The sequence below is a fragment of the Diospyros lotus genome, chromosome 12, assembly GCF_014633365.1.
Source record: "Diospyros lotus cultivar Yz01 chromosome 12, ASM1463336v1, whole genome shotgun sequence".
Classification (NCBI taxonomy): Eukaryota; Viridiplantae; Streptophyta; class Magnoliopsida; order Ericales; family Ebenaceae; genus Diospyros; species Diospyros lotus.
This window is the reverse complement of record NC_068349.1, coordinates 5175138-5200688: the sequence shown is the minus strand read 5'-3', so window position 1 is coordinate 5200688 and position 25551 is coordinate 5175138. Positions and strand designations below refer to the sequence as shown.

Here is a 25551-nt window from a genome sequence, read left to right as displayed (position 1 = left end):
CATAAATTAATTTATGAATTTTGTGCAAGTAACTACAATTATAGTGGGATCAACAAGGAATATTTCATGTTTTATTCCAATGCTTGTCGTGCCGGTGCCTAGACATTGAATTAAATGATCACATCACAAATTAAATCATTTTTCAGCTACAAATTAAATCACATCATAAATTTTAAATTAAAACATTCAAAAATCCACTCATTTAATGTTTTCATTTTAATTCTAATGTTTAATGTTTTGATTTCTCTTTAATTCTAATTTCACCAAATAATATTGATTAAACTTTCAACGACTTAAAAACTAAACAAAATCACCTAATATACATATATTATTAAAAATTAAAACTCCTATTCTTATTATTCATTCTATGTGTCAAGAAAAAGAAATTAAAAATAGTTTCATCCAGAAAAAAATTAAAAATAAAAAAAATTATATTTTAACTTAGAAACAAAAAAAAAAAAAAATCCAGACAAAATTTTACTCAAAAATTTTAATTTGTTTAAAATCATTATAAAATTTATATCTATTTTTAGATTGAATAATTATTTTTTATATTAAAAATAATAAAAAAAACTCTTATATTTTTTATTTATGATTTTTTTATCTATTTAAAATATCATTTACATATTTTTATTCATTTCTCATCTTCCTTATAATCTAAAATCTAAAGTATAAAAGACACAGAGGGAAGAAACTCTAATTTTTCTTCTGTTAAAACTCTTACTAATTATTTAATTTCCTATATTAAAACTCTTATTTTTATTCAATTCTCCAATTTTTAATCATTTCACTAATTATTTAATATAATATTTTTTATATTAAACTTTTATTTTTAATTTAACACCCCCCGCGCCCCTCCCCTCAAGTCATTAAGTTTTTAACTATATATTATTTTAAATATAATTTATTTATTTTAATTACATAATACATAATAATAATTTATACAAAATATTTCATAAGCCCCCGCCTAACAGCCGCCCCCCCCCCCCGCCCCCGCACAGTCATTAAGTTTTTAACTATATATTATTTTAAATTTAATTTATTTATTTAAATCACATAATACATAATAATAATTTATACATACAGAATAATATCATAATATATATAATATATAACAATATAAATATAAAATAAACAGTAATAAACATTTAATATTGTAATTTACTATTTAACATAAATAAATAAAAATAGACATATTATATTCATTACTTAACAAATATTAACATTAATAAATAATAGTTAATTAATATTATAATAAATATTAATATTAACAGTTAACAGAAATATTAACGTTAACAACATTAACAGAAATATTAACATTAACAACTATTTACAACTTAACAATTAATCAAATAGTACCTATTATGTAAACAGTTAACATAAATATTAACATTAACAACTATTTACAACTTAACAATTAATCAAATAGAACTTATTATGTAAGAAACATTCAATATTGTAATTTAAATTTTGAACAATTAACAACTAAAAATAAAAAATACCTCCAAATTTTGATGAGTTTCAAATGTAAATCACACTAAAAAAAACCACTATCATGATTCAATGAGAGTGAGAGTAAGATAGTGAGGAAGGGAGAAGAGATAAAACAAGAGAAAATGAAATTAGGAAGAAATGATCACACTTAGAATAAATTACAGAGAAGAGATAGAGAGGATCGGAGAGGGAGGGGGAAAGCTTTAAAAGAAGACGGAGAGAGGGTGGGTGGGTGCAGTGCCCATTAGAATCAGCGACGGGCACTGCCCGTCGCTAATATATATATTTATATATATTAATAAATTATTTTAAATTAATATATTATTTTAAAAATAAATATATATATTTTTTGAATACTTTAAAATATAATTAATTTATAGTTATTTAATTTTACAACATTAAACTAATCAGGAAAAAAATATTTTACAATCAAGAGAGAAGAAAAATGAAAAATTTTAATAAAAATAAATCAATTAAAATTATTTAAAGAATAATGACCAAAAAATAAATAAAATATTTTTTAAGAATTTGTAAATTTATTATTAATTGTAGAAGAATAGATAAAAATGTATTTTTTATTTTTTAAATGATTAATAATATTTATGTTATAAATAAATATAATTTTATAAAATATTTTACTAATTAATTTAAATTAAAAATTACATATATTTTGTAAACTAAAAATGATAAATATTTTGAGTGAAACTAAAATCAACAATCATCTGCGACGGACAGTCACCCATCGCAGATGGAGAATTAGTGCTAGGTGATTGCTCGTCACTAAAAATTAAAATTTTAAAAAATAATATATTTTTTTAAATAATAAAATTAATATAGTTCTTTTATAGATATTTGATTTTACGACTTCATATTAATTAAAAAAATAAGTATAAAAGATAAAGAACTAAGGAAAAAAATAATAGAAATAAAATATTAAGGAGTAATTATTCATTCCAAGTGCATTTAATGCAGCTTAACTGTCTTCAATAGTCCAACTGTCAACTATAAATACTTGGATGGTGCAGTATTAATTAATTATGTGGTTAGAAAACATTCATTATAAGTGTTCAAGTGTTTTAACTTACTAGTTCTTATATTTTATCACTAATGTTTTAAATTGACACAGTTTTTTAATTGCTATTGTTGCATTCATTATTATATGTTTATTTTGTAAACCTTCAATCAATTCAGAAATATTGTCACTAAGAAGTTTAATTCTCATATTAATTATCTCAATTGAGAAATATTTTATTTTCAAATCTAATTTTTAATTTAATTTAAATATTTTATAAATTTCACATTAAATTTTTATTAATATTTTGTTAAAGGTTAATTTCAGCAACCTTACTAAATTCCTAAATTATATAGCATGACATCATATAGTTAATGATGAAATTTAAAACAAGTGAAACATATCATCTAAATATCTTGGTTATTATTTTTATTTTATCTACATATTATTCATTTAAAAAAATGGGTATTCGCTAAAGGATAACATATTACTCAATAATGAAGATCAATATCTTTAAAAAATGTATGTGCATATAGGGCACAATTAGATTTTAATTTATGTACTATTATGCTTTTTTTGTATAGTCATTTTAATTTTTTGTTTTTTAATTACACTTATTTATTCATATTTTTAAGTTAAATTTATTTTTATATATGTATTTTTAATTTAATTCAACCACTTTACTTTAATGTGTAAAAAAAGAAGAAGATAAATACAAGTAAATAAATGTAATCAAAATAACGTATTATATCAGTTATCACAATTAAAAATATATATTTAAATAAATTGCATCAACAATATAAATTTAATTACTAAAATGTGAAATTAAAGTTTGAATTTCACATTTTATAAATATTTTTCAAATTTTTACACATTTTTTAAAGTGTAAAAATTATGTTTTGAAATTATAAGTTTCTTATTTTATTTTCTTTTTCTTGCGACATATTTATTCCATTGCTAAAATTTTTAACTTTTTTATATTTTTAGCGACGAATTCATTTGCTAAATTCAGTGCATGCCCCAAAATTTAACCCGCGGCAGGTCCTACCCTCCTCTCATGAGCGCGTCCTATAATGACCCTAAATTGGGTCTAGGTGTTTTTAATATTTAATTTTAGCTCAAGGGCATTTTAGATGTGGGTCTAAGTATTTTAATATTTAATAAAAAAAATTTGAGGGCGTAGAAATAATTTTAGGTCGAACAATTTTATTTTATAGTTCATGTGGTCGGAAGATAAGTGTGTGGGTCTAATTTTTTTTTTTTTTTGAATTTAGAAATAATGTAATGGGCCGCAATTAATTAGTTAACGAGATCACGGGTTTGACCAGGGTGGAAAATTAAGCCTAGTGGGCTTGATATATATATGTGGAGTACATGGGGCTTGGGCTTAGGCCCATGGTGATAAATAACTTGAAAATAATGAAATTGGTGGTGTAATAAAAAATAAAATAAAATAATAATAATAATAATAATAATAATAAATAAAATAAAATAAAGAAAAAGAAGAAAATAAATTAAGTTAGCATTTGTCAATAAAGTCCTTAGCTATTTTTGTTTATTATATGAGAAGAGGGACATGTTGGTAAAATTTCGAAATTGGCGTGCAATTTGCACAGCCTTTCTAAGTGCAGAGATTTTCTGCTTTAAGTGTATATTGCCCATTTCTTTTCTTCACTCTGTCATTTCTTTCCTCACTCCCCACGTCTTCTTATACTTCACCTTCCCCTCCCATTTCTATTCAACTCACTGCTGCCTTCCATTTTTGCGCTGGTGGAGCTTTTCTTGCTTGCATCTTCATCAGGCAAGTTTCTTACTCAACCTCTACTACATTCTCTACATTTGGTACTTAACTTCTTAGCATTTTGAAATTTGCTAGCATGCTGTAAGCCCTTTGATGTAAATAGCATATATATATACAAATTTGTTGAGTTACAGTGGGGACTCGGATCGCCCTATTTGTTTCAAGTGAATGGCTCTTTGGTAGATAAGGATGCAAATATTCATTCATTGTATCCATAGCAGCTAAATTATATAGAGATGTATATGTACACATATTTATATATATGCACCACCTCTATCGAATGCATTAGCCAGAAGAACAAACCCATTTGTATATATATATAGCTGTTGGATGCCTTGTTCCAAGCAACCCATCATTTACATATATATATATATACCTACATAGTTTGGCCATGGATGCCTTGTCCCCAGCAGACCCGTTTACTTCTTCATACATATATACTTCTATGCATAGCAGAGTAGCTGCTCATTGGAAGTTCTCTCTCTCTCTCTCTCTCTCTCTCTCTATATATATATATATATATCAATAAAACCATCCAAATTGAGCTCTCTCTCCCCTTCACTGTTACATCCGGAAGCTCCCTTTTGCCATTTTCGAACCACCCAGGATGTATATATACATATACACCATGTTCTGTTTCTGTTCGGCTGCCCCCACATTTGCACATATATATATATATATACATACACACCCAAGTTGCTGGATGTCTGCCCCAAATAAACCCATTTACATTTATGTTTACAGATACGTTCAAGCTAACGCCCTGCTCCAAGCAATCTATTTACATTTATATATATATATATATATATATGTACATTTACACGTCCAAGCCAATGCCCTGTTCCCATTTACATTTATATACATATATATATATATACACATATATACGTCTAAGCCACTGGGTGCCCAAAACAAACCTATTTACATCCACTTATATATATATATAAATATATACATATTCAAGGCATAGATGTTGTGTTGCAAACAAACCCACTTTTATATATATATATATATATTCAAGCCTTTAAACGCCTGCCTTACTTGAGTGCAACTCATCCTTACCCAATTAATTATATTTATGTATATAAAGATGTAAATATTCCTTTGTAATTGTTATTCCATGAAATAATTAAATAATATATCAAATATATATTTATATATATATAAATACTTGGGGCTCACTTAAATAAATTGTATATTCATGAGCCTCTTGGAAATTTATTAAATAAATTATTGGATAAATCATTGTGTCTCATGTGTATAATTGATGTAAGTGGGAAACTACCCAGTATTGTGAGATGGACAGAAAATATATAAAAGTATAGCAGCAGTTGTGAGACAAAATTTCATGATGTTTACATGAAAATGAATGCATGACACGTTTTGTACATAGTATGTTCATGTTATGATGTTTCGTATTACTTATCTTTGCGCACTTATTATTTTGCGCGGAAGGAAAGGGTACCCTAGAGCACCTAGAACAGGATGAGATGGCCATAGCTCGGTAAGTTGGCTCCATGTTTATTTGTGAGTTTCTATTTACATGATGCACTTGGGCATGTGTGAATTGATGGCTTGCGAGCCTATGAGATTTGATACTAACATTAATTTATATGCACATTTGCATACTGGTACATGGTGGTATGATACATTTAACTTGGAATTGACCAAGTCTTAAATTGTGAAACTTGTATACAATTGTTGAGTTCTGGATTACTCTCTTTTTGGTGTCACCTTACTCTTGGTTCATGATCATTGTTTATTATCCTAGAACTTGCTGAGCCTTGTGGCTCACTTGATCTTCTTTACCATTCCAGGTAAAGGGAAAGCTATTATTGGGGGGAGTCCAGTGAGACTAAGGCCTAAGGATAGTGGTGTACGGGGACGCGTCCTAACTTAAAGATCCTGTTTAGCATTTTGGTGAGACTTGAGATGAAATGACTCTTATTTTGTTAATTAACATTAGAGTCTCTTATCTATTTTGTATGGCCGTTGAGCCCGAACTCTTGAGATATTGGAAGTGTAATTGAATCTTAATTTAGTTTCCGCTGCTAGTAATAAATTGAGTTGTTTGTTTTATTACGGTTTGTTCTATATCATCTCTGTGATGACCTCCTTTCGAATATCCTATGCTAGCGGGAATATTCGAGAGAGGGCCTTTACACGTCGCGTGGTAGCGCTGGGATATTAATCCTAGCAATAATTAAAAGTGTTGTACCTTGGAATTGAACTACCAAAGTTCTGTGACATATGCGTTCCCATCGCTCAAGTTTTGTATTTTAAATTTTTTTTTTTCTTTTTTTGCGACGGATGCATTCTCCTTGCTAATTTTTAATTTTAAATTTATTTTTTTATTCCTTTTTAACAAATCTGCTCGCCACATGGCAGCACTGGAATATTACTCTCAGCTATTATCTCAGACACTTTACTGGATTCGAACCCCCAACCTCTCAAGACCAACTTTCACGCGCGAACTACCAATCTGAAAGTCTTCTTGTTTATTGATATGTATAAAATATATTTATAGTATTTTCTTCCATATATTTCAGAATTATATTGATACACTAAAATTTCTCAAACCTATTTAATGATATTAATTTTAATATTAATATTAGTAAACGGAAATGATATTAATTTTAATTTTATTTAATTAAGAATTCAAATAAAACTTTATTAATTAATATATTAGCATTAAAGAATTATCTTATGTTTAATGTAAAGTTTTTAATTAAATTTTTAACTTTTTTTACTTTTTAGCGATGGGGTTAACCCGGTCGATAAATTTTAATTTTATTTATATGTTTTAGCGACGAGCTTGTTTCTGTCGTTAAATCTGAATTATCTATCTTATGTTCGCTAAATTTTATTTTTTTTATTTTTTAGCTACGGGTTTGACCTAGTCACTAAATTTTAAATTTTTTATTAATTTCTTTTATTTTTTAGCTACTGGTTTGACCGTGTCCCTAAATTTTAATTTTTTTACTTAATTTCTTTTATTTTTTAGCGACGGGTTATGACTCATCGTTAAATTTTAATTTTTTTAATTTCTTTTATTTTTTTGTGCAACGGGTTTTTACCAAGTCGCTAAATTTTTTTTTTAATTTATTTTCTTTTTTAGTGACGGGTTTGACCCCAACACTAAATTTTATTTTTTTTTATTTAATTTGTTTATTTTTTAGCCACAGGTTTAGCCCTGTCGCTAAATTTTAATTTTTTTATTTAATTTCTTTTATTTTTAGGCGACGGGTTTTGCCCCTTCGCTCAATTTTAATTTTTTTTTAATTTCTTTTATTTGTATGCTACGAGTGTTGCTCGTCGCTAAATTTGAAATTTTTTTTAATTTCTTTTATTTTTTAGCGACAGGTTTTGCTCCATCGCTAAATTTTAATTTTTTTTAATTTCTTTTATTTATTTGCAATGGGTGTTTCCTATCGCTGAATTTGAATTCGTTTTTAATTTTTTTTTATTTTTTACAACATGTTTGACCCATTACTAAATTTTAATTTTTTATTTTATTTATTTTATTTTTTAGCGACACGTTTTGGCTCGTCGCTAAATTTTAATTTTTTTTTAATTTCTTTTATTTGTTTGTGACCGGGCTTGCCCGTCGCCAAATTTGAATTTTTTTTTAATTTCTTTTATTTTTTAGCTACGAGTTTGACCCCGTTCCTAAATTTTAATTTTTTTATTTAATTTGTTTTATTTTTTAGCCACAGATTTTGCCCCATCGCTAAATTTTAATTTTTTTTAATTTCTTTTATTTGTCTGCGACGGGTGTTGCCCGTCGCTAAATTAGAAATTTTTTTTTTAATTTGTTTTAGTTTTTAGCGACTAGTTTGACCCCGTCGCTAAATTTTAATTTTTTTATTTAATTTGTTTTATTTTTTAGCTACGGGTTTTGCCCCGTAGCTAAATTTTAATTTTTTTATTTAATTTCTTTTATTTTTTAGCTATTGGTTTTGCCCCGTCGCTAAATTTTATTTTTTTTTTAATTTCTTGTATTTGCTTGCGACAAGTGTTACCCGTGTCTAAATTTGAATTTTTTTTTTTAATTTCTTTTATTTTTTAGTGACAGGTTTGACCTCGTCGCTAAATTTTAATTTTTTATTTAATTTGTTTTATTTTTTAGAGACGAGTTTTTCCCCGTCGCTGAATTTTAATTTCTTTTATTTTTAGCAACAGGTTGGCCGTCGTCAATTACGTCGCTAAATTTAGTAACGGGATGTTCGTCGCTAATTCCATCATTAAATTAAAAAAATTTAGCGACGAAAATTCCTTCACTAGCTGTCGCTAATTAGCGACAGAATAATTCCGTCGCAAAACACTAATTTTCTTGTAGTGATAAGTCGATCTTTGTGTTCAAAGTGAAATTATAAATTCACTAAAATTGTGACATGTATTAACTTAGCATTAACTTCTCTTATTTATAGAGAGTCCTAGACTTCTTTCTAATACTATTCCCTAATATTATTTCATTTTTTGAGATTTCTGAAATTTAGAATAATCAAAACTTTAACAATATTATGGTTTTTAAACTTTTTATTTATTTTTCAAATGTAGTGTTTGTTTACATTTTGTACACATTTAGAATTTAATAATATTATGATTTTTAAAATTAATATATTTATTTAAATTAAAATTTTAAATTTTATAAATTATTTGTTTTATATTCATCTCATGTTTAAATGTATATTTATTTTTTAAATATATTTATACATTAATATATTTCATTTCTTGTATAATTTAAATATTTATATATTTAAATATTCCTCTCAAGTTTTAATATTTATAAATTAATTGACTAAAAAATAAAAGGAAAATTAAAATTTGACAGCAAAGGATTTGGAGTCGCTAAAAGTAATTTTGTATTTTTTTAATTCTTTTTATTATTTAAACAAATATTAAAAATATTTTTAATTTTAGCAAAAGATTAATATTTTTGTGTCTAAAATTCGCAACAGAAAAGTGTTTCCATCACTAAATTTTAATATATAAAAAAAATAAAATTAAATTTCAATTTAGTGACGGAATTGGTTTCCGTCACGGAATTAGTTTTCTTTTGCTAAAATTAACAACGGAATTAATTTTCCATCATTAAAATTAGAGACGAAAAATAGATTTCATCGCTAAATAAAAAATTAATTTATTTTTTTATTCTTATTAAAATTTAGCTACGGAAACAATTTTCTGTCGGTAAAATTAGCAACAGAAATATTAATCCGTTGCTAAAAATTTAATAATTTTTTAGTTTTTAATTTTTTAATTAGTTTAGCGATGGATTAATTTTCCATCGCTAATTTCACAAAAAAAAATTTCTCCTAATCCGTCGTTATTCCGTTGCAAAATAGTGAAGGACATATCCATCGCTAAATCCTGATTTTCTTGCATGAAGCTCGAGATGAGTGCAAAAGGGAACAAATGGCTATTGCCTCAAGATTTGTGGATGGAGATGGGTTTATCAAAAAAATATTCTTTTGAGTTTTATTAATTGACGAAGGAATATTTTTAGTCCTTTCTAACCATAAGTAAGATGTTCAAAATATTCGAGAGCTAGGCTATGACCAGCAAATAATATGAGGGGTGAATGGAATGGATTACAAGCTTTGGTCTGTAAAGAATCTCCTTATGTTTATCATGTTCATTGCTAAGCCCATCGTTTACAATTGGCATTAGTGGTTGCATCTAAAGAAATCATCCTCATCTCTCATACTTTAATAAAATTAACTTCTAACTATTGTTAGTGCTTCACGTAAGCAAAATGATGAATTGATTGTTGCACAAGCTATTGAAATTGCTTATTTGATTGTCATTGATGAATTGGAACATGGGAAATAACTCAATCAAATTGGCACTTTACAATGACCTGGATATACTTGTTGGAGTTCTCACTTGAACTTCGTTTCTAATTTGATAAAGTTGTTTAGTGCAACATGTGCAGTTCTACTTAATATCATTAATGAAGGAATATCTCCTGCTCAACACGGAGATGAAGATATTGTTTATGGGGTATTGACCTCTTTTGAATTTGGTTTCATCTTGCATCTCATGAAGGAAATTATAGAGATTATTAATTCACTTAGTCAAGCATTGCAATGTTAACCTGAAGATATTTTCAATGTTATGCACCTTGTGTCATCAACAAAAGCTCTTATTGAAAATTTGAGAGATAATGGGTGGAATACATCACTTGAAAAGGTAAAATCATTTTGTGAGATGCCTAATATAGATGTCCCTAATTTCGATGAGTTTATGTTACAAGAAGAGACCAAGTTCGTCATCGACAAGATGAAATTACCATTGAGCATAACTATTAAGTGGATATTTTTAAATGCTACTATATATTCTCAACCACAAGACTTGAATATTAGATTTAGTAAGCACACAATAGAGCTACTCATTCTTAGCTCAGCTTTAGATCCACATAATGAGCATAAATCTCTCAAAGTTCATGATGTTTGCTTGATGATGGAGAAATTTTATCCACAATATTTTACTGATCATGAAAAGTTACAATTGAGAATGCAACTTCAACAATATCAACACTTTCAAAGACTTTTAGATTTTCAAAATTTGTCAACTATTTCTAATTTGTGTTAATAGTTGGTCAAATTATGAAAAAACGTTTGGGCGTGGGCGTAACTCTTCATAGCGACGCGCTACACTGCCCGCGTGTAGTGTCAAGTGAGTTAGGGCCGCTGCATCGACGCCCGGATGTAGTGACAAATGAGCAAAGGTTCCCGCATTTGCTTGGACGGATGTGGGTAAAGAAGTTAGTCTAACATCAAAATCAAAACCAAAAACAAAATCAAAATCAAAACCAAAACCAAAAACAAAATCAAAAACAAAAACAAAATCAAAAAGAAAATCAAATTCAAAGTCAAAGCCAAAAACAAAATCATAGATTAAGGATTGGGTCATGGAACATAGGAAGATTAACAAGCAAAGCTATGGAAATGGTAGATGTGATGATTAGGAGAAAGATTAATATTATATGCCTTCAAGAGACGAGATGGGTAGGGAAAAAAGCAAAAAATTTGTCAGAAAATGGATATAAAATATGGTACACAGGAAATGATCTAGCAAAAACTGGAGTGGGGATCATTATGGATAAAAGCTTAGTAGATGAGGTAGTGGATGTAAAGATAATAGGGGATAGGATTATTATGGTGAAGATTATTCTAGGAAGAATGACTATGAATATCTTTAGTACATATGCACCACAAGCGGGGTTAGGTGAGGAGATAAAAACAAAATTCTATGAGGACCTAGAGGGACTCATACAAATAATACTAAGATGAGAGAAAGTGATTATAGGAGGTGACTTAAATGGTCACGTGGGTAGAGACGGAAACGAGTATAGAGAGGTACATGGAAGGTATGGATTCGGGGAAATTAATAATGAGGTTAAGTCTATTCTAGATTTTGCAATGGCATATGGGCTCATCATAACCAATACTAGGTTCAAAAAACGAGACGAACACTTAATCACATATAAAAATGTCACATCAAGCATCCAAATAGATTACTTCCTCATGAGACAAGAGCACCGGGTATGTTGTAGGGATTGTAAGGTGATACCGGGAGAGTGTTTGACTACTCAACATAGACTTCTAATACTTGACGTCCAAGTAAGAAATTGGAAGAGAAAAAATTACATAAAACAAAATCCAAGAATCAGGTGGTGGGATTTAAAATGGGAGAAACAACTAATCTTCAAAGAAAAATTAAGGGGTAGAAGAGAATGGAATTGAGAAGGACAGACAAACCAAATGTGGAGAGAAATGGCTAATGCCCTGAGAAACACAGCAAAGGTAGTGCTTGGAGGGACAAATGGTAGAGCCCCTAACCTTAAGGAGTCTTGGTGGTAGAATGAAAAAGTGCAATTGAAAATTAAAAATAAGAAAAATTGCTATAAGGCTGTATATCAGTGCAACAATGAAGAAAATCAAAAAAATTATAAAGAATCAAAAAAGGAAGTAAAAAAAGCTGTTAGTGAAGTAAGGTCAAAAGCATACGAGAATCTATATAAACAACTTGATACAAAATATGGAGAAAGGGATATATATAAATTAGCTAAAGCAAGAGAAAGAAAAATAAGGGATTTAAATCAAGTGAAGTGCATAAAAGATGAAAATCAAAATGTATTAGTGAATGAGGGAGTGATTAAGGAAAGATGGAAGGAGCATTTCACAAAATTATTCAATGATGATGGCGACACAAGAGTTAGGTTGGGACATCTTAGTAACTCCGAAGGGAACGTGAGCTATACATTTTATTGACGCATAAGTTCAAATGAAATAAGGCAAGCATTAAAAAAGATGAAAATCATAAGGCGGTGGGACTGGATAATATACCAATAAAAGCATGGAAATACATGAGAGAAGAGGGTATCTCCTGGCTAACGAAATTATTTAACGCTATTCTTAAATCAAAAAAGATGTCAGATAAGTGGAGGAAGAGTACTTTGGTCCATATATATAAGAACAAAGGAGATGTTCAAAACTGTGAAAATTACAGAGGAATTAAGTTAATGAGCCATACCATGAAACTCTGGAAGAGAGTAATAGAGCAGAGGCTCAGAAAAGAAACAGAGGTCTCAGAAAATCAGTTTGGTTTCATGCCCGGTAGGTCTACAATGGAAGTTATATACCTACTGAGGCGCCTAATGGAAAGGTATCGAGATCATCGGAAGGACCTACATATGGTATTTATAGATCTAGAAAATGCCTATGATAGGGTCCCTAGAGAAGTATTATGGAGGGTTTTAGAGAAGAAATGAATCCGAATAACCTATATACAAGCCCTTAAGGATATATATCGTGGTGCAGAGACAAGGGTCAGAACATGCAGAGGGGATACTGAACTGTTTAAAATTACAATAGGATTGCATCAAGGTTCTGCACTAAATCCATACTTATTTGCTTTAGTAATGGATGAACTCACTAAAGATATTTAGACAGAAGTGTCATGGTGTATGCTATTTGCAAACAACATAGTGTTGGTGGATGAAACAAAAGAATGAGTGAACACTAAGCTTGAGTTATGGATAAACAATTTAGAATCTAAGGGATTTAAATTAAGCAGAAAAAAAACAGAATATATGGAATGTAAATTTAGTAAGAATGCAAGAGTGGAGGATGTTATAATAAAATTAGAAGACCAAATCTTACAAAGAAAAGACCATTTTCGATATTTGGGATCAGTAATTCAAAAAGATGGAGAAATTCACGAGGATGTCACACATAGAATTAAGGCAGGTTAGCTAAAATGGAAAAATGCATCGGGGGTGTTATGTGATGATAAAATCCCATTAAAATTGAAAGGAAAATTCTATAGGACAGCTATGAGACCAGTTTTGTTGTATGGCTCAGAATGTTGGGCAGTCAAATACCAACATGAGCAAAAGACGAGTGTAGCGGAGATGAAGATGTTAAGATGGATGTGCGGCCATACAAGAAAAAATAAAATTAGAAATGAAGTTATTCGTAATAAGATAGGAGTAGTGCCAATAGAGGAGAAGATGAGAGAGACTAGACTAAGATGGTTTAGTCATGTGAGAAGGAGACCAAGAGACGCTCCTGTGAGGAGAGTTGATGAAATGGAATAATTAATCAAAAAAAGAGGTAGAGGCAGATCTAAGAAGACTTTGAGGGAGACATTAAAGTTTGATATGAAGTGTATGGATCTCAATGAAGATATGACAAAAGATAGAAATACATGGAAGTTTAGAATTCATGTAGCCGACCCCACATAGTGGGATAAAGGCTGGATATGTTGTTGTTGGTTGGTCAAGACTGAAAAAGGACAAAAACTATCAACTTGTTTATAGATTGATTACACTTGTACTCTCTCTTCCATTTTGTACTGTGATAATAGATCGTTAATTTTAGCTATGAAGATTATAAAATGTAGATTGCATAGCAAAATGGAAAATGATTTCCTCTCAGACCCTTTGAGATTATACGTTGATAAATAAATTATTACAAAATTCAGTATATATTCAATACTAAAAAAAAATGATTTTGGAGATAGATTTTAGAGAGTGAATTTTTTTCCATCTCTAAGAGAGACGAAAAAGTTTCATCTCTGCCATCAGATATGAAACTAATTCCGTCTCTGTTTTCTGCCTCTTCCCTCTTCTTTTACAAAATTAAAGAAATATAAAATAAAAATAATCAAAAGTAAAAGCATGCACTCAATAATAAAATAATTAGTATTTTAGAATATAGACAATTAGTGTTTTAGAATAAAAAGCATGCGGGCAATAAAAATTGGTATTTATTTAGAATATAAAATAATTAATATTTATATTTTAGAATATAGTTTATATTTATATTCTAGCATATGCGGAAGTATATGAGTTCAGAGACAGAAAAATTTCAATCTCTAAACTCTATATTAAGGGTTTTTTATTTTATAATAAAATAATAAAAATAATTGATATTTTCCATATGTGATAATTTAATAATAATTTGATTGGTCGTCATTGGTAAGACTAAGAGTCAAACAAGAAGTTGGGATTTTGTTATGAAGAGTATGAAAGAATAGCTTAAATATAAATTACGACAAATAAATAATTGACAGTGTGACCTTCACGTTGTGTCGCACATGAACATCATGGTCGAGCGAGCGACTTTAATTACTTAGCAATAGATTTTTTTTGTCGTTAAAAACTATTTTTTTTGTACTGATTCCATCATTGATGATTTTCATGACCTAAAGGAATGTTAAGCCCCCGGCAAAGTTGATAGCCCCTGCATAAGGTTGATAACTCTATTAGATATCTCCACAAACTTCTTATTGTAGACCTTGCAAAATGTAAAAACCTCAAGAAGCTTCCCTCAGGCTTGGATGTTGAATGCAAAAGTTCTTAAATCTTTCTGGTTAAGTTTTTGCTAAATTTCAAGAAAAAAAGTCAAACATCATTACTCTCACCTTCGACATTGCACACAAAAGGTGTGGATTCTATTGTTTTGTCACTAAACTCTTTACAAGGCTTAGGGTCCTTGAAGTTATTGCGGATAACACTGTCATTCGTCGTATATACCCACTGAAATTGCGTGATTGATCAAAGTGGAATGTTTGGATCTCGTAGGAAACAATTTTTGTAGTCTGCCAGAGACCATCAATCACCTTACTTAGTGCACCTTACTTTGAGTTTGTTGTGCAAGACTCCATTAATCCCTCCCAAAGCTTTCACCAAGTTTGTAGATTGTGGAAGATGCAGAATTGCTCGTCCGTCGAAAGCATATCACTTGAGTCAGACTGGCAGCATGCGGACATGTTCTTTTACACAATTGTCTTAAAATTAGATGAGAACTGTTCTGATGATGAAATTGAAAGAAGTTTGCTCCTTTGCATGGTAGTCTCTCTCTCTCTCTCTCTCAAAAGACTAGAAAATGCCCACACTTAGAATTTGGATTATTAATTATATTAGCACGATATCTACTACTCAGTTCCCTTAATTACCAAAATACAATATGATCAATTTGAATGAAATTTAAGATGTAGTAACTAATACATGATCTATGTGTAATAGAGATCAGGTATTCTCTGTTGTGCCACCATTTAGTAGGGTGGATCTATATTTTCTTTGTCACCAGAGTTGAAGGAGGTTCTTGGCACATTTATAGCAAAATCCAAGAGGTTCTTGGCACATTTACAGCAAAATCCACAATAAAACCAAAGGCATTCAAATTGGTAGCAAACGAAGAGACAATGTACCTCTCAAATTATTTGGAGATCATGAAGTGATTGGGTACAAGGAAGCGATGAAATAGAGGTTATCTTAATATTAGATAATGTGTTGGTAAAGAAATGGGGGATACATCCCATTTACAAGACAAGTGATGTCTTTCAAGCATTGATCCAACAGGACTCCTCTTGAGTTAGAAGACAAGTATCTACCCTAGTTATATTGTACCTTTTAAGATACGGATAATCTTGAGTTCCTTAATTAGAAGCCCACAATTTTAGATCTTAGGCCCATCGATGTTGCTTCTGCCTTAGTGGGTTGGTAGCTGGTTGTCGTTGAGATTTGACTCTTTGGGCTGCTGTTGTTGTTGGGACTTTGGGTTTGTCTCTGTTTTGGCTTTCGGTTTTTGTTTTATGAGGGAATTGTTTTCCACTGCTTGTCTTGGGCATTGCCTTAATGTCATTTGAGAAATGTACTGGTTTGAAAGATACGCTTGTCTTCGTGTAATGACTAACTTACATTACATATGAAAGTAGTTTAGTAACACAAACTATAGACACCACCCACTAGCCACTGTTATGGTGATTAACGACTAAACTACCTGTCTTCTTTATCCTCTTTTCTATTTCTTCTTTTACAAAAGCGCATAAAGAATAAAATTGCCCAGTAAAGAGAAGGACATGCAGTCGGACAAGTTTAGAAAGAGACTCTCACAACTGACGATTAGAGACGAACCACCACACTAACCTAACATCTACTTAAGGAACCAAGAGACCTGTGAAGCACAGAAACGGCTCGGAGATGTCGTTTCAGCATTTCCAAACCGTTTCCCATTTCGAAAACGAAAAAACGGCCCGAAACATTTTTTGGGTCGTTTGTGTAATTTTTGTAAAAGTTTAGGCCGTTTCGTAATTTAAAATACTTGACTAGAAACATGTTTCCAATCGAAAAAGCATTTCCAGCAAGTGTTGCCATGCCTAGAGATTAGAATCCCTTAAAAATTTTGAACCTCCTTTCTTTTCCCTCTTTTCTTTTTCTTCTTCTTCTTCTTCTTCTTCTAGTGCAGCTGCTTCTTCTCAACGATTGCCATCTGCTTCCAGTGCATCGATCGTCCTCGCCGCCATCTGCTTCCAGTGCGTCGATTGCCCTCATCGCTCCGTTGTCTGCTTCCATTGCTTCGATCGCCATCGCCATCGCCACCAGTCCTTCGATCGCCCTCACCGCTGGTCATTCCTTCTCTGCCATCTCGTTTCCGATACCGATTCCTTTCTATAAGCCCCCATCTCTCTCTCTCTATATATATATATATATTTCTTATTCTTTATGCAAAGTTTTGAACAGTTACAATCTGGACCTTTCATCCCAAATTATAAATTACAATAAGTCGATTTGGGCATCTCATCCGTTGGCAATTTTGAGTTTTTTATATTTTAATTAGTTATAAGTTGTTATAGAATGTCAAAATTATTAATAAATTATCAAAAATTAAATAACAATTAATTGATGTTCATTCAGTGGAAGGACGTAACAAGTTTAAACGTGGTTTGCAATTTTTTTTATTGAAGTCTTTTAACTTTAAATGTCTATTATTAAAAATATTTAAATAACTTCTATTTATTGAGTTGGTCTTTTACAAAAAGAAATTGTGACATTGTTGAAATGTTTATGTTTGAGATTTTTTAAATGTTGTTGATAGTTGTTTGAATGTATTGTGGATTTTATGTTTATGTTTGTTTGAAATTTAAATACATTATAAAATTTATGTGTATTGTTTATGTTTGAATATTTTTTTATTTTTTTATATTAAAAATTAAATTTGCAAAAAAACTTTTATATTTTTTAAATTTATAGTTTACCTCACATTTTTCTTACCTTTTTAAAAAAATAGCATTTTCACATTTTTATTTCCTATCAAAAATGTCTTCCAATTCCAATTTTATGCGCGACCTAGCAAGAGATACTGTAAACAAATATCAAAAGACTAGAGCTTCCCCATATGAACCTAGCGAATTAGGAGCTAGGAACTAAGGGTGAGAAGAAGGGAAAGGCTATCAAGCAAAGGGGACCAAAAATTTTTCATTAGTTTGACACATGATGTGATGCCATATAAGTAGCGATGAAAATCCCAAGGAACCTTTGGGCGTACTCATGTCCACATAATCACCAAGTCAGAAAATATCTCCAAGCTGGATTTTTTGAGAAAACAATAAAAATAAAAAATAAAAAAAAATGAGATTGATGGGTGTCAGTCATTTTGCATGGCTATGTCAGTCATCTTCGCCAGTACATGGTGCTCAATTGACTCTCATGAGTCCCCCACAGTACCATGGGTCTTGGTGCTTATTGATACCCATGAGTGCAAAATAAATGCATATAATATAATAAAAAATGTAATGTATGAAATAAAATAAAAAGTCTAATGTAAATTAAGAAAATATGATATATTTTGAAAGAGGGGTAGTAACAATCATATAAAAAGATATTAATTGATAGCTTTATAAATTTAATGGAGTGGAGTCACGTATTGTTTTATATTAATTTAGTAAATATTAAATGTTAAAATTTATTGTAACTTAATTAAATCTAAGCTAAAACACTTTAAAAAAAATATACCTTTTTAAAAAGAGAGAAATCAAAATTTAGTGATTGTAATAATAAAAAATAAAATATAATAATTAATTTATTATAAGACATAAAATTTAAAAACCGACGCTATAATTTAGCCGTTTTGGTGGATTATAGGAAAAATTTAGAATTTAATGGTGAGGGCTAATGGCAATTCATTTTGACTTTCAATGATACAAACATACCAACCAACTTAAAATGCCATGGGAACAGAGATGGTGATGATTTGACTTTATTGCTCTCCCACATAAATTCAAGAAGAAAATTAATTTAAGTATATATGGTGATAATGTGACTTTTTAATACTTGTTGAAGAACCCAAACTACTCATCATAGAACCTAACTTTTAACATTATTCTGGTAATATTTTTATAATGAGATAAGTCAATTATTATTTTTACTAGAAAAATGTTATTCGCAATCCACATTATTTCTCTTCACAGCCCATATTTAATATCCCCAAGTACTCTTATTAAAAACCCTTTATTACTCTTTTATATCACTTTTTCATCTTCCTTACCCACATTTAATCCCTAAACTCCGGGATTCAGGGGGTCCTTGGTTTCCCAAACCCCAAGATTCAATGGGTGGTTCGGGGTTTCGAGAGATCCTCGAACCTTGATATTCGGGGGTTTGAGAAAATTCTGAAAACCAAGGTTCGGGGGTTCGAGAAACCCCCAAACCCCAAGGTTCAGCAGCTCTCTCTAGAGATGTCAAAAGGGCCGGCCCGAGTCAGTCCATGGGCTTTTTAAACGGGTCGGGCCGGCCCTTTTACTAAAAGGGCTCGGCCCGACCCTTTTGCCATGGATAGGGCCAGGCCCTTAGCCCATAGGGCCCACGGGCCCGGCCCTTTTTTTTTCTTTTTTTAAAATAATTTTTTAAAAATAATACATATAATATATATATATAAATATCAAAATAATACATATATAAAAATTTATTTTTTTCTTTTTAAAATATTTTCTATCTTAATTCTTAAATTTTAAATATTATTTCATCATTTTATATTTCAAAATTCTATATGCCTTATGCATTTTCTTGTGAATTGATATGAAAAATAATGTACATATAAAAAGGAGAATGTTTATTTATAATTTAAATATATAAAAAATTTAACTTAAAAATTTTAAATAAATTGATGGTTATTATTTATATATATTGCGAAATTAAATTTTTTAGTATCCAATATCAATAATTACTAAAGAATAACAAAATTAAAAAAAAATGAGTAAGGGCCCAACGGGCCATGGGCCGAGCCGTGGGCCCATTTTTATTGGCCTAGCCCGGCCCCCCAATGGGGGCTGGGCTCGGCCCAGCCCATTTGAACAGTAATGGGCCGGGCTGGGCCGCCCGGCCCTTTTGACACCTCTAGCTCTCTCAAAATTCTCTCCCCACCCCCACCAAAATTCTCACTATAATCACAGACATGCAACTACCATACACTTATATATATATATATACACACACTAACACACGGCCGTCATAAGTGACCCATCTCGCGGCTCTCATATTTGATTGCCCTAGCATATCGATCATGGCATATACACACAAGATGTAACACATTCACACACACACACATATATATATATATATACACATGCAATTGCAGCCATGACGACAGTCCGCTTGCAACCATGGTCACTTGGACAAGAGGTGGGTCAGCGTTAGTTGGCATATGACTGACATGGAGAATAAAGGGCGATGCAACGATTCTACAATGTTGCGGGGTTCTGATTAAATTTGGCAGCCCAAACCCAAAGACACTAAAACCTCCAATCTTGCAAAATTGTTACCTCATCTAAAGTTTAAAATTCAAAATACATGTACATACATTTTACCCAAATAAATAATAAATGACCCAAAAAAAGAAACTGCATCCCCTTTAGTTGTCAGTTGTCACAAAGGCGTGAAGAGCGAGTGCAATTTTGTTCACCCCTTTAACGGGGTGAACATCACTCTCACAAAACTGTGAGAATGAAAAAAAATAACGGAACGGTATTAAATATTAATACCGTTCCGTTGCTTTCTTCACCCTCACACAAATTGTGAAGGTGATGTTCACCCCGTTAAAGGAGATAACAAGTTGTCAGTTGTCACAAAGACGTGAGAGTAGTCTCTACATTTGGGGACAGACACATGGCCCAGTTTTTCACTGCCCTGTCTGCTTTTTCGGTTCAACTACATCAACCCATAAAGTATGGTTTTTTATGAACATGACTTGACAAGTCAGTCTCGATGGACACGTTACGGTTACACAAAACCACCACCCGCCCCAAAAAAAAAAAAAAAACTTTATTTTATAAATTATTATAAAAATAAAACCAAATCATCACCGTCATTATTTCAATATATAGTTTATTATGTGTTTTAAAAACAAAAAAAGGCAGGTCCGAAGATTAAGAAAGAGAGAGACTCAATTACGTCTACAACACCGTCCCCGCGGACAGGGCTCTAAGGATTCAGATTGCACGTCAAGCAACAGACAACAACGTTTGTGTCCACATTCACAAACTTAAAATACGCCGGCCCCACCGAGAGATGATTTTTTTTATATTTATTTTCAAAATTACATATTTTTTAACCGTAATTTAAAAATAAAAGGGAAATATCTCAGAAACCTTTCTTATTTGACATCCCGTTTAATAAAAAATATATATATATATATATATTATCAAAGATTGTCAGTGCATTTAATGAATCTACTGCTCATTCATTTATTATTAATGATGACATTTGATAAATCTAACCATTTACTCAATTTGCACGAAAATAAAAAAAAAAAAAATCAGCATTATATAAAATGAAAATAAAAAAATAATATTTTTAAAAAAATTAAAAAATAAAATACAGAAAAAAATGTAAATAAAAAAATATAAAGGTCTTTTTATAAATATAATTTTTAATATAAAAATTATAAAAAAAATAGTTATTTAATTTAAAAATAAATATAAATTTAATAATACATTTAAACAAATTCTAAAAAGAATTAAAAAATTTAAGTTAGACACTAAAAAATTTCTCTCTATTTGTGAATCGAAAACATATTTTTGATATTTTTTTAATGTTATAAAATGATCATATAAAATTTCTAAAATTATAAAAGTAATCTATAAACTTTTCTTAACATTTTAGAAATGAAAACTTTTCGAAAACATTAAAACAAGTCATAGATATGCACTGTACCTCGAAGATTATAATAAGATTTAAGATTTTATCATGCATGTGAAATAAATGGATAAATTTCCTTTTATTTATTTATGGGTAGAAGTGGCTTTAATGAATTTACCCATTTCATTTATTGTATGAAGACGAACTCTCCAACAGAAAAGAAAAAAAAAAAAAAAAATTCTCCAACTGACAAAGCTCCACCAATCAGCCTATATATAATGCACCTCTAATTCTGATAAGGCAACCCAATTGAAAGAACCACAACCACCGCCAACCAGTTAGTTATGGAAACGCAATTGCCGGAAGTGATCGTGGTGGGCGCGGGGACGTCCGGCCTGGCCGCCGCCGCCTGCCTGAACCGCCTCTCTGTGCCGAACATCCTTCTGGAGAGAGAGGACTGCTTCGCTTCCATGTGGAAGAAGAAATCGTACGACCGCCTTCACCTTCACCTGAAAAAGCAGTTCTGCGAGCTCCCCCACATGCCATTTCCGAGCTCCTTCCCCACCTATGTTCCCAGGAAGCAGTTCGTCCAGTACCTGGACGACTACGTTTCTCACTTTCAGATCAAACCCATGTACCAGAGACTGGTCCAGTCTGCAAACTACGACGAGGTTGAGAAGAAGTGGAGAGTTAGGGCGATGAATGTTGGTTCCGGCGAGGTGGAGGAGTACTCCGGCAAGTTTCTGGTGGTGGCGACCGGCGAGACCAGTGATGCGTTCATCCCGGAGGTGGAAGGGTTGAGTGATTTCACGGGGGAGGTTATCCACTCAACTGAATATAAAAGTGGAGAGAAGTACAGAGGGAAAAGGGTGTTGGTTGTTGGGTCTGGAAATTCTGGCATGGAGATTGCTCTTGATCTGTCCAACCATAGTGCCAAAACCTCCATAGCCATTCGGAGCCCAGTAAGATCAGATTTGTTTTCAATAATATACACTTCTGATTCATGCTTTAATTAGCTTAATCTCAAAACAAGCTCAATTCTTCACCAAATGTTTGTCTAAAAGGTGCCATTTTAAGATTGTTTGTCACTGGTACTTCTTAATGATTTCCATTAAATATTTCGTTGACGTTACCAAATTTTTCATTCTATTTATGTACATATATGACGGACTTTTATGTAAAATAGAATGGCATGCTACTGCTATAGCTCCTTAATATTGTTATATTGACAAAATAAAACAATTATCAAATTCGTTTTTAATTGCCCAAGTCCTAGCATCTTATGTGAATTTTCATACAAAACACCTGTATATGTATGATCTCTTTTTTTTTTTTTTTTTTTGGGGGGGGGGGGGGGGGGGGAGGCTTTGTACGTGAAAATCATTTTGCAGAAAGACACATGTTCTTAATTAACGTTAGAACTACGAAACGATATTACGAAGTATCTGAGTGATCATATTTGTCTTTACTTAATGAGTTATTCTAATCGGAATTAGAACGATGATGTGTTTGGATCATGCAGATTCACATTTTATCAACAGGAATGGTAAACTTGGCGGTGGCTCTGGTGAAATACATCCCATTGTACGCTGTGGACGCCTTGCAAGTGATGCTTAGCAGGCTATGGTATGGAGACCTAACCAAATACGGGATTCAAAGGCCTACCGAAGGGCCCTTTTCCATGAAACTCAAATATGGCAAGTACCCAGTTATCGACGTTGGAACTTGTAGCAAGATCAAGTCCGGCGAAGTTCAGGTACAATTATGAATTTCCACACCATGACGAGTTATTAAGTTATCATGGTAATGGTGTGTCTTACTGTATAAGCGCAACTGTATGAACAGGTGTTGCCGGCAATAGCAAGGGTGAAGGGAGATGAAGTGGTGTTTGCGAACGGCAGCTCACACCCATTTGACGCGATCATTTTCGCCACCGGCTTTAAAACATCAACACACAAGTGGCTGCGGGTAAGCAACTCAGAGACAACTGCCAAGCAAGAACATTGCGATCCTATATGAATCTCTTTCTTCGCCTGCCTAGCTACTTGTTCTAATTATTTGTTTGCTTCTGGAACAGGGAGACGACTACCTGTTGGGCGAAGATGGGATATCAAAGCTGAGCTTTCCAAACAACTGGAAGGGAAAGAACGGCCTCTACTGCGTGGGGCTCTCGAGGAGAGGATTCTATGGCGCTGCCATGGATGCTCAGAACATCGCCGCTGATATTAACAAAGCTCTGTTCCCCGAGAGATGAAACCCAAACCCGATAAATTTCATATGTTCTTTATGTAAAATTGTTATTTGAAGGTGTACCAATAGATCAAACACAAAGGCGTATAATACATTGACTTGGCGAACTAGTTCTATCTTACAGATTGTTTAAGAAGAGAGTTTTTTTAAGTATTGGTGTGAAATTAACATCTGCTTTGAGATTTCTTCTTCTAACTAAAAAGATTGGATCAACCCAATCAAGGTCTATCTGTAAGGAAAGGACCTTGATATTGGGCCCGAGAAATCTGCCGCGCTTCTCGGGCCAAATCATATTATATATCCACAAGAGACTTTCTATACCGGACCCGGTCCACAGCCCCGCCCATGGAGCGCGCCAATAGTAAGGAGCCACAGCACACGTGTCCGTAAAGAAATGGTAGGATGCCTTCAACAAAAGCAACAGGATAATGCCAAGTGTATCAAGACATAGATCAAGTGATGGATAAATGACATCCTAGAATTAATATTAGTAAGTTACGAATTTGGTATTCAAGTTAAGGGCGGGCTAAAAATTCATTTATGATTTATCTTCTTTATCGAAATCGAGGACACGAGAAATCACGTAAAGATAATAATCTCAAAAACGTGTCCAAAACAATCAATAGGAAGGATAAATTATACTACACATTCTTAAGGGTATCCCTACACGCAATACCTGAACATATGAAAGTTTTTTTTTTTTTCTTACAACGAAAAATTTGTAACCAATATATTTTAAAGGGCACAAAATAAATTTTAAATATATATAAACACTAACAAATCAATTTTATTATAACACCTAATTGACGAATTATGTAAATTAGGTGTTATAACACCTAATCAGAACCGAAATGTAGTTTAACTTTCCTATCATCATCATCATTAACTGCATTTATAACAAATATATATTCATAACATCAACTAACTTCTAAAATTTACATTAATAATTCAAATTTATGCAAAAACAAAATCTTTGTTATCTTTTTCGTTCTTTTGTTATTCACCAAAATTTGATGAGCGAAAATTCATGCGGGCAATCTATTCTTCTAGCCTCTGTTAGAATTAAAACTTGATATTTGTTATTGTTATTAACCAAAATCAAAATCATGATCATTTTTGTAATAATATATTAATTTATTAATTGAATAAAAAACTGATCGAGTTCATTAAAACAGAGGTGTATACGTTAACCAAATTAACATGCAACACTCAACAAACACCCATTGCACACCTCCCACTACGGTACAGCTTAGTTTACCCAAACGCAACACTAAAGTCTGCACAGTTGTAGAAAATAATTTTTATTTTTTAATTTTAAACTTCTATTAAATAATTAAATCATATATTTTAATATTAAAGCATATGGTCAAATAGAATTTTTTTAATATTTTTTGTAAGTAATGTAAGTAACTTGTACCAGAAAATGCGGTGATAATATTTGTACAAAAGTTTAAAAAATCACATTTCTTAAATCTCTAAACCAGCAAGAAAAACTTTTCTCAGAACAACAAATTAAGAAAAATTTAAAATACTGTCTTCTTTTTACTTTTTACTTTTTAATTTTAA

The 25551-nt window shown here is 31.2% G+C and overlaps 1 protein-coding gene across 1 annotated transcript; it reads left to right on the top strand.

The window, feature by feature from the left end:
- The first annotated feature begins 22027 nt into the window (after window positions 1-22027).
- Window positions 22028-24135, top strand: LOC127813993 (probable indole-3-pyruvate monooxygenase YUCCA10). The gene is made up of 4 exons (XM_052355194.1): window positions 22028-22697; window positions 23258-23491; window positions 23581-23703; window positions 23813-24135. The coding sequence occupies exons 1-4, from the start codon at window positions 22080-22082 to the stop codon at window positions 23987-23989; spliced, it is 1152 nt and encodes a 383-aa protein (XP_052211154.1). The 5' UTR covers window positions 22028-22079; the 3' UTR covers window positions 23990-24135.
- The last annotated feature ends 1416 nt before the right edge of the window (window positions 24136-25551 follow it).